The sequence below is a fragment of the Acipenser ruthenus genome, chromosome 14 (genome assembly GCF_902713425.1).
Source record: "Acipenser ruthenus chromosome 14, fAciRut3.2 maternal haplotype, whole genome shotgun sequence".
NCBI classification, from domain to species: Eukaryota; Metazoa; Chordata; class Actinopteri; order Acipenseriformes; family Acipenseridae; genus Acipenser; species Acipenser ruthenus.
The window spans coordinates 23,513,594-23,524,565 of record NC_081202.1 but is presented as its reverse complement, the minus strand read 5'-3'; the positions used below and the strand labels follow the sequence as shown (position 1 = coordinate 23,524,565).

General features: G+C 38.7%; 1 protein-coding gene across 1 annotated transcript in view; it reads left to right on the top strand.

Moving 5' to 3' along the window:
• Positions 1–1,279: 1,279 nt before the first annotated feature.
• The window catches only part of bcat1 (branched chain amino-acid transaminase 1, cytosolic), a 28,555-nt gene continuing 18,862 nt past the window's right edge, over positions 1,280–10,972 (top strand). Inside the window, exons 1-2 of the mRNA XM_034033358.3 lie at positions 1,280–1,431; positions 8,688–8,756. Coding sequence (XP_033889249.1) covers positions 1,378–1,431; positions 8,688–8,756 — 123 coding nt within the window. The 5' untranslated portion in view covers positions 1,280–1,377. The remainder of the gene's footprint in view (positions 1,432–8,687; positions 8,757–10,972) is intronic.

The following is a 10,972-nucleotide window of genomic DNA, read 5'->3' as shown; positions in this document are numbered from 1 at the left end:
GCGCGCCAGTGATTTGAGTATGATTGTGTTTAGTTTCAGGAGTCCGTTCCTAAATAAATAAATAAATAAATAAATAAATAAATAAATAAATAAATAAATAAAAGTTTTTAGGCAAGTTACTGATGTATTTATAAATATAAACAAAATAAACAAAATATATATTGTAATCAAACCTACAGGTAAGGTTAAGGCTAGTGGATTGGGAGTCTGAGTATTATAGATCAGAAATATAGTATTTATTATTTATTTTTGGATGATTTATAAACACTTGAAAATCATTAAATTAAAACTCTTCACATCCTGCAGTAGCCAGGTCCCAGTTTTTTAAATGTCTTTGTCGTTAGCTATTGGTTAAACTCACTGCACAAATTAGTTGGACTGTCTGTATATTTTCATTCATTTTTATTTCCCCCCCAGCCACAGTTACCCAATGATACAGGCCATGTTAAATGCAGTCTTAAAATTCAATCTTATATCACTAACTTAGAAAAATAAGAACTCACGTCATGACAAGGGTTATGTGATTACGAAAGTACAGCTATTGGTTAATTATATGTTTAACAGAGTGGAAAACAGCCTTAGGTGCCCCTCCCCACCCCTAATGAATTGTGTCACACTTACTGCAGGGAAATTCTAAATTACAAAGCAACTCTCAACCTATTACCTGATGAAAAAAAAATGAGACGAAGGAGTCTAGCAATATTATATTCCAGTACAAGGATGGGTACAAACCGAGCAGCGTCATTCGACAAACAACTACAGTATATTCTTCATTGACAAATTATTTATTGACACTAATAAATGTGTAAATAGCAACAGAAAAAAAGTATGGTCATATAAAATGCTTTCAGAAAATACACGTTTCCTCAAAATAAATGGGATCCATATTCTTAGACATGAGACCGTACTATAAGGAGTTACATGCATTTATTTAGATGTACTTTTTACAATTTAACATTGAAAACCAGGTCTATCAAAAATAAAAGAAGGATACAGTACTGTTATGTTAGTAATTTAGTGCTGGAGAGTTCTAACGTGTTCCATTCTGTAGTTTAGACCCATTTTTACAATCATACAATTATGACCTTTTAATCTCACTTTTTGACTGATTATTTATCTTAATGGGTAAGTGGTAGCCTATTGAAATGTGTGGTCAAATGTATCTAGATATGTATGGAAACAATAATAATCTTAACATTCAAACATTGCAACATACGTGGCAGTGTCACAGGAATGCTACAAAGTTACATTCTTTAGAATCTCACGTAGTATTTCTCCACCCTTTACTATTGGTTCGGTAAGGTTTAATCCTGAAGCAGCTTTAAATCCTAGCTAAATGACACGCAGCACACAGCCTGGCTATATTACATATTCATCATGGCGAGTTTTCAAGCTATCACCACTCCCGCGGCTGCCAACACATCGCACCAGGTAATTCTATTAAACTAACACAAAATCGGCGAATTTAATAGCTTTAACACCACAACACGTTTTGCTCTGTCGTGGAGTTCATTAATCTAGATGCGTGCCCAAACATTGTAACGAGACATACGCGTAAATCTGCAAGGTCATCCCCGCTTGTGGGGGGGGGGGGGGGGGGGCGATGAGTATCAGCTGTCTATGGTGTCTGCTGCAATCTATTTATAACATTTTGCACTAAACTGGTCATTTATGTTGTTCGATTGGTAGTAGAACTACGCCGTTTCAAAACGTCCTCCATTTCAAATACAAGTAATGATGTTATGAAACGCACATCATAATATACAGTATATAGGCGAGATTTCGGTCCAACAAATGTGTGTGGGGGGAGTAAAAAACATATTCACAGAGATGACCTGTAAAACGCTTTCCAATCACTAATATATATATATATATATATATATATATATATATATATATAGATATATAGATATATAGATATATATATATATATATATATATATAGATATATATATATAGATATATAGATATAGATATATAGATATATAGATAGATAGAAAGATAGATATTTGTTGTCTATATTTGCTATCAACAGAGCCTACTAATAATCATATTTGTGCTATTTCTTTGAAAAGCAAAAACATTTACCCAGTGCTAATTGTTTTCATCTTTTGTGCTTGATACAGTAAAATAATTGAAGAATGTATTGATTATTTTTTGGTATTTGTTTTAAATTCTTTTGTGCTTAAACCTTTGGTTTTAATATAAGCTTCTTGCTTGTTTTGTATGTGCGTGTGTTGTTAAGCAACTCAACTAGTGTTGCCCAATAATATTCAAAGTTACATGTGTTCCAAAATTGCATAAGCCAACTATTTTTCTTTATAATTCGTGAAGTGGCCTACTCACGGCTACACCCCAACTTCAACCTCCTGTTACCAGGGGTAAGCGCTTACCGATTCCATAGTAGCGTTTTTCCATACCTGGATACACAATTTTAGAACATAAGAAAGTTTACAAACAAGAGGAGGCCATTCGGCCCATCTTGCTCATTTGGTTGTTAGTAGCTTATTGATCCCAGAGTCTGGCTTCTTGAAGGATCACAGGCTGTCAGCTTCAACAACATTACTGGGGAGTTGGTTTCAGACCCTTACAATTCTCTGTGTAAAAAAGTGCCTCCTATTTTCTGTTCTGAATGCCCCTTTATCTAATCTCCATTTGTAACCCCTGGTCCTTGTTTCTTTTTTCAGGTTGAAAAAGTCCCCTGGGTCGACTTTGTCAATACCTTTTAGAATTTTGAATGCTTGAATTAGATTACCGCATAGTCTTCTTTGTTCTAGACTGAATAGATTCAATTATTTTAGCCTGTCGGCATACGACATGCCTTTTAAACCCAGAATAATTCTGGTCGCTCTTCTTTGCACTCTTTCTAGAGCAGCACTTTCCTTTTTGTAACTGAACACAATATTCTAGATGAGGTCTTACTAATGCATTGTAAAGTTTTAATATTACTTCCCTTGATTTAAATTCAACACTTTTCACAATATATCCAAGCATCTTGTTGGCCTTTTTTATAGCTTCCCCACATTGTCTAGATGAAGACATTTCTGAGTCAACATAAACTCCTAGGTCTTTTTCATAGATTCCTTCTTCAATTTCAGTATCTCCCATATGGTATTTATAATGCACATTTGTATTGCCTGTGTGCAGTACCTTACACTTTTCTCTATTAAATGTCATTTGCCATGTGTCTACCCAGTTCTGAATGCTGTCTAGATCATTTTGGATGACCTTTGCTGCTGCAACAGTGTTTGCCACTCCTCCTATTTTTCTGTCATTTGCAAATTTAACAAGTATGATTAATATACCAGAATCTACATCATTAATGTAGATTAGGAATAGCAGAGGACCTAATACTGATCTCTGTGGTACACCACTGGTTACCTCACTCCATTTTGAGGTTCCTCCTCTAATCAGTACTTTCTGTTTTCTACGTTAACCACTCCCTAACCCATGTGCATGCATTTCCTTGAATCCCTACTGTGTTCAGTTTGAGGATTAATCTTTTATTGTCAAAAGCTTTCTGGAAATCTAAATAAACCATGTCATATGCTTTGCAATTATTCATTGTCGATGTTGCATCCTCAAAAAAATCAAGCAGGTTAGTTAGACATGATCTCCCTTTCCTAAAACCATGCTGACTGCCTCCCAGGATACTGTTACCATATAGGTAATTTTCCATTTTGGATCTTATTATAGTTTTCATAAGTTTACATATACCTTTTTGTGGATCGGTATTACGTTTGCAATTCTCCAGTCTGTTGGTACAACCCGTGTCAAGAGACTGTTGCATGATCTTGGTTAGCGGTTTGTAAATAACTTCTTGAATTTCTTTGAGTACTATTGGGAGGATCTCATCCGGCCCAGGGGATTTGTTTATTTTAAGAGCTCCTAGTCCCTTTAACACTTTGTCTCAGTTATGCTAAAGTTATTTAAAACTGGATAGGAACAGGTCAACATGTGGGGCATGTTGTCTGTATCCTCCGTTGTAAAAACCTGTGAAAAGTAATCATTTAATATATTTGCTATTTTTTTTTCTTTGTCTTATGATTTTGCCATTTGTATCTCTTAGACATTTAACCTCTTCTTTGAATGTTCTCTTGCTGGTGTAATATTGGAAAAACATTTTGGAATTGATTTTAGCCCCCTTAGCAATGTTCATTTCTACCTCTCTCTTGGCCTTTCTAACTTCCTTTGGTTAGCAGTTCCAAGTACTCTTTCTGTGGACTTTGTTTTTGGTCCCTTTTAAATGCTCTGTAAAGTGCCTTTTTTCACTGAATATTTATTAAACCATTTTGGCCATTTTGTTTTAGATTTGTCTACTTTTGGGATGTAATTGTTTTGTGCCTCTAGTACTACATTTTTATAAAACAGCCATCCTTTTTCTGTGGATGTTTTCTCTATTTTACTCCAATCTACTTCTGTTAGTCTCTGTTTCATACAGTCATAGTTTGCTTTTCTAAAATTGTAAACCTTTCTTTTTGTCATTACTTTTTGAGTTTTAAAAATCACTTCAAATGAGACCATGTTGTGGTCTGAGTTTGCCAATGGTTCTCTGACCTCTGTATTATATTCGTCTCCATCACTCTCTGACAACCAAGTTTCTGTAACACCTGTCACATCGTAATTACTTCTTAGTGCAGTAGCTTCAAGTTCTAACATTTTGTTTCTGAGACTTCTAGCATTTAGATAAAAACTTTAATGGCTGTCTTACCTGAGTTGTTGCCCTTGTTTTGATGTGGTCTCCCTTCTGTTTTTTGCCCCCCCCCCCCTGTTTTTTGTCCCCCCCTTCCTTTCTAGTTTAAATCAACTAGTTTAAAGATCAATGGTGGAATTGGAAAACAATCACTGGGGGAACCCTAAGTAGATGTTTATTGCCGAAATGAAGTGAAAATATTTGTGGAGTACCTATACGAAAAGATTCAGAGGTCTTTATAATGTCAAGTTAATACAAAACAATGACAACTTTAAAGTAAATATGACATTAGTAAATATGTCTATTAAGAAAAAAATATAGGACAAATCATATTTTTCTTTATACAAATACAGCTGATCAAAATGCTTAACAGTTTTCACTTGTTAAACAAGGCCGTCTAAAATACAATTTTCAGATTGCAGTCTCGTTTGAAGGCATGAATTGATTCCCAAGTTGATATTTTAACATTTAAAACATACAAATTAATAATTAAAACAAATGTAACAAATTGCCAGGCAGTGTGTGTTATCGAACTGTACACTTGCCAGTCAGTTCAAATGGTCCTGTCTGTCGCATTAAAGGAGAGACCATATGCCAGCATCCTCATATTCAGAAACGTTTCCAAGTGACGTTGATGAAACACAAGATGATTATGTTGTCATTAGTCTGCTCTATAGTGAGATTGCCAATTTTAGAAAAAAATGGTTTGCTGTTGATTTCCACATCTCCTTTTCTTCCTTTGTGAAGAGCAACACCCTGAAATTCCAATTTCTTTACTGCTTCAGTAGCGAATCTTGTGAATTCTGCTTCTCTTCCACTGCCCAGTGCTTAAAAAACTTTGATCTTGCGACACACCAATGTCTTGCGACACACCAGAGCCTCAGAGAGCGTGATGGAGTCTTCCTGGAGTTACAGTGACAGTTCAGCCAACTCACTTAAGGCATCTCTCATCAATCCTAAGTTTTTTACAAATGCTGTTGCAGTCAGTCGCTCAAGAAGGCCTCTGTATTGGCTTTTTTCTTTGCTGTCTCTGGTTTGGTCTGCTGCAGCTGCACTGAAGTGAGCATGCAAGGCAGGACAAAGAAGCCAAACAGCTCTGACAGTGTGATCACTGGATGGAACCCACCGGATGCCAAGAACTCTGCCAATTGTCAAGAAGATGATTGTCAATTCTGTCCAGAAATGCAATTCACATTGTTTTTTTTGGTGAAGCGTGGTAAAGAGCATACAGCTTGTCCATTAAGCTTTGAAAATGATTTATTCCAAATATCTCTTTTATAGTGTCGCCCACAGCAAGCTGCACGCTATGATTACAGCAGTGCCACACCACAAGATCTGGGTACAATTCTCCTCTTCTTAGTTGTGTTGCAACTCCAGAGACACGGCCTGGCATTGTGGATGCTCCATCGCTAGCAAGATATCCAGTTCCTTTTTAAGAACTCATCAGGAAAATAGTGAAGGAGACGCTCTTGTGTAATTGCATTGGAAGTGGTGTTTTCTAATTCTACCAAATCAAAAAATACTGTAGCTGGTTTCTCATTAAATGCACATTTTAATACATTCGTTGACAAACAAACTAAATTTAGGGTCTTTCCCTATATATGTTTTACTATTTTTTTCTTCATTTTAGTTCCAATAAAATCACAGATGACTTCCTTGACTGGAGCACTCTTGCCAAGTCAATTCCATTTCCTGTCTGAAGATCAACCAGAGGTGGCATGTCTGTGAATGGATGCTGAGTCTTTCCAATCATATAGGCAGTTTGAAATATTGTGCAAGTTTTTTCTTCATGTTCAACCTGCTGTTTCAGAACGTGTGACTCCAAAAGCCCCTCCTTGGCTTGCATCATGATATTTTCTGCGTCCTGGTGTGCTTGGCTCCCGCTGTGTTCCCATATCTTCTTTCTAAGTGCTATTTGTTGGGCTTTCTTATTTTCTGCATTGGTACTGATCTTAACCTCAGCCCATTCCTAAGCTATTCTGGAGCTCTGCATACGTTGGTGAAAACCCAGCCTCCCTACACTACTGCAGATGTCACATCCTAGTTTTCCATTTTGAATTTTGAGCCATTAGTGTTTTTCTTTAAAATATTTCCCCTGATCTTCTGTCCAACTTGGTAATTCTCTTGCTTCACTACAAAACCCTGACTCCATGCCACTCTCCTCTAACAACTGTTCCTGCCTGCATCTTTTATTTAAGGGTTCTTTCCCTGCTGCTGCTTCCGGGGATAAGTCTTCTGTACTTACTGACTCCTGCACATTTCTTTTTTTTTTTAAATAGCTGAGCAAAGATTTTTGCATTTCTAATTATCTTTCTCCCTTTCCTCTTGATTTCTGTCAATTACTTCAATACACTTGTGAATCTTTGGGTTTCTCTCCCTCTCTCTCTTTCTCTCTCTAGCTCTATAAGACATAACAAAGTTAAATAAGTATATATTATAATACAATGCAAATTGAGTCTGTGCATTGGAAAATATAAAACGCCTGCAATACAATCAGTGCCGTTAACACATATGTAACTTTATGTTGACTTTTTTTAGACTTGAAAAGTGCTGCTACACTGCTGCATGAAAGGTGTTAGCCTATATAAATACAACAAAAACAACAGTAAAATATTAATATCAACATTTCAAAACTATTTTACTTAAGTTTTACAAATGCAATTTCTAACTAAGAGACTGGACTTGTTTTGCTGTTCGGACGCAGAGTGTTGAGCAGCACGGGGCAGGCGAACACAGAGTCTTAACTGTTAATATTCAAAGAAGAAAGCTTGAGCTGGCAACGGTAACTGTAGAAGGGTTTGGGAGTTGAGAAAAAGAGGTGCCAACATAGAGTGTGCTAAGGAAAGAGAGTGCCTAATCAAGTAGTACAGTTAAGAGGGGGCCACCATTAGCCAGTGCGGTTTATTGTTTTGGAGGCATGGGTCACAGCTGACAGTGACTAATACCTGTAAATAATAAACCACAGAGTACTAAAAAATTATAATTAAAAAAAAACAAAAAAAACCTGGCAGGCATTGTTTCAAAAATATGGTTTCAGTTTGTATGGGTGACATATTATATTAGAAAATGATTCAGTACCTTTAGCCAATCAGCTTCCAGTTCTAGCCGGCTAGTTGCCCGCTGGAATGTCTCAGCACCACCTTTGAATCATAATTTAAAATCAATCCGCGTGTATACCGGCTTTTTAAAAATTACATTCCTGCTACAGCTAAACTGACAACATGACAAACTACCTAAACTCTGTCTATTTACATACATTTTGATTTATTTGGGCATGCATCAATACCGGAGTGGGTACATTTACCATCCTTGCGTTATTTACCATGGTTAATATTTATTACAGCAATTATAGTAAACAAAACTTACAGCAGTAAACTTGTATAGCTGGCTCTGTGAATCCTAAGTGTAAAAAGTTGGCACATTAGTTTACTCCGCCTGTTACATAAATCTATGTCTAACCCTATAATACATTTGCTAAGCGCGGACCTGAATTTTGGTTCTCAATTGTTTTATTTTTCATACCACAGGCTCAAAATGATCCTCAATGACACACACACAATGTTTATTTTAAGCTCTTTTAAGTTATCAAATTGTCAATACATTTATTAATGAGCCAGATCTCATTTACAAATCTGCTGAAGAACAAACCACAGAAATGAATATTATTTGTTTATTTAGCAGACACCTTTATCCAAGGTGACTTACAGAAACTAGGGTGTGTGAACTATGCATCAGCTGCAGAGTCACTTACAACAACGTCTCAACTAAAAGATAGAGCACAAGGAGGTTAAGTGACTTGCTCAGGGTCACACAGTGAGTCAGTGAGTGAGCTGGGATTTGAACTGGAGACTTCCTGATTACAAGCCTTTTTCTTTAACCACTGGACCACACAGCCTCATGAGTAGTAGTGACAGCTTGAAAACTGAAATACTAGTGATTAAAAGGCATTGATAAGGCTGAATTATTGATTTCTTCCTCTTGTTTTTCCCCTTAGAGCTGTGGTAATGAGAGCTCCACTAATGGCTCTGGAGGATACACCCACGATGGTTTTGTCAGCTTTAAGGTACCATTCTTTGTTGGTTAATATTTGTGTTAATATTTGTGTTCAGTTTTATACTGTATCAGTTTACTGTACTATATAGGTAACCTACAGTGTAAACCATGAGCCTGAACCTCACTTAGAAAGCCTATAATGAAAGATCATGTTTTTACACTATAGGAATTGACTTGTTTCAGGCTTCACTTTGTATTGGAGCTTTCTGTATGTATTGTGTAATTGTTGGTTTAAAACGGAAAGCAAATCCTTAACCTTACAGTTGGCCTATTTTTGATATGCTGTTTAGAAATACAATTTTAGGGACTTTTCTGGAGGTACTGTATTGGGTTTTCTATATTCAAAATCATGCTCCCAGACTGAATTGTTAGTGAACTGGGTTCAGGCTACTTTCTGACAAATGATTTGAACAAACTAGTTTAGAAGATCCAAATGTCAAAGGGGAAAAAATCAGTAAAAGCACTGAACCGTCTGTTTCTGGCAAATAAGTTGGCATCATCAAATGTGAGTACAGTAGTACTGCAGGATTGAGCATGGTAAGTACATTGCAGCTGTAAGATTATAAGGTTTATTCACTCCCATCCTTACACCTTCGCTCAAGTGAGAGGCTTGCCTCTACCAGCGTAGAGCTTTCTAGCATAGGCAAGATACAGTCAGACGACGGGGTCTGTCGCGCTTGGGGTGCAGCCAAAAGGCACTGAGCCACATTTGGATCGGGCGCATGTGGAGTAACCTTAGTTGGGTGATCGGAGAGTGTAGTCCTGTGTATTGAAGCACTCGGGCACCAAGGGTGCAGAAGCACCAAGGACACAGAGTGAGGTAGAATACAGTACTGGTGCACCGAAGAATCGGGGCACCGAGTGCAGGTGTTATTGACATGCTGTAGCATTAAGCACTGAGGCATGGAGCATATAAGCACCGAGATGCGCCTAGCCTTAACCATGTGTAGTCAGCACAACCCGGGGTGGCACATAGCATACACCGGGGTGGATACACAGGCTCGAATGGAGTGGAGCACTGTCTACAGGCAGAGGGCATCGAGGCACCGCATGCACACCGAGGTACTAGACACCTGCGTACCGAGCACCGTGCGCACCGAGTGCACCGGGTACTGTACGCACCGGGGCGCTATGCGCACTGAGCACTGTGCACTGTGCACAACGAGTGCACTAAGCACCATGCGCACTGCGTGCACTGAGCACCGCGTGCACTGAGGCACCAAAGTACCACAGGCTGAGCATGCACCGAGGTACCGAAGCACCGGGGGGTAGCTGAAGCAACGGTGCCTACCCTTACTACGTATAGTCACACACCTGGTCAGCGCGTAGCATGCACCAGGGGAGACACACAGGCCGAAGCCGTGGTGGGTGCATGTGCACTGAGCACCGTGCGCACAGAGGCACCGAAGTACCAGGGGCTGAGCGTGCACAGATGTACCGAATCTGTGATCGGAGTACAACACAATAATACAATGACAACAATATTACAGGGGAGCACACTGCTGCTGTTGTTGATTTTTCGAAGGCCCGACACACCGAGGTGGATGGGCCGGGGCAGCCGACGAGGTCTACTCTAGAGCGGGTCTGGAAAAATACAGCCCGTGGAGGACAAAGCTTGCTGTTGTGTTTTATTTATTTATTTATTTATTTATTTATTTATTTATTTATTTATTTATTTTTGGTTGCTGCACAACGCAGGCAAGCTGGATGCTGTGTGTGCACTGCAGATGTGTCAGCAAGGGTATTTAGTCAACAACAACAACAATAACAATAGAGCCTAGCCCCGGTGGAGGATGTGCTCCCACACAAGTGAAAGGCTGTAAAAGACGACAACACTCACTCCTTTAAATCAGTACTGCACAGGCAGTCGACTCACGTACCACAGATAGGAAAGCAGCAGCCTGCAATGCAACCACGTGCAGGTTGCTGAGGAAGAAAGAAAGAAAAAGGCCAAATCAGGAGTCACTGATTCCATGAAAGCGGCAAGCCAGCTTTCAGCCTGAAAGGCAAGGGAACTTTAGTACACTCTTTTTCACAATACGCTCAGATACCAACACAGAGGGTCTTGCCTTACCATCTCGAGAGGCAAAAAGAGAAATGGCTTCCTCAGTATGACGGTTTTAATCCCTCGGTAGGTGGGACCGAGGGCATCGTCCCAGGAAGGGGCCTTTCAGCAGCTCTGGTATAGAGAGCTCAGAAAATACCTACCGATAGGCAGGCATATCC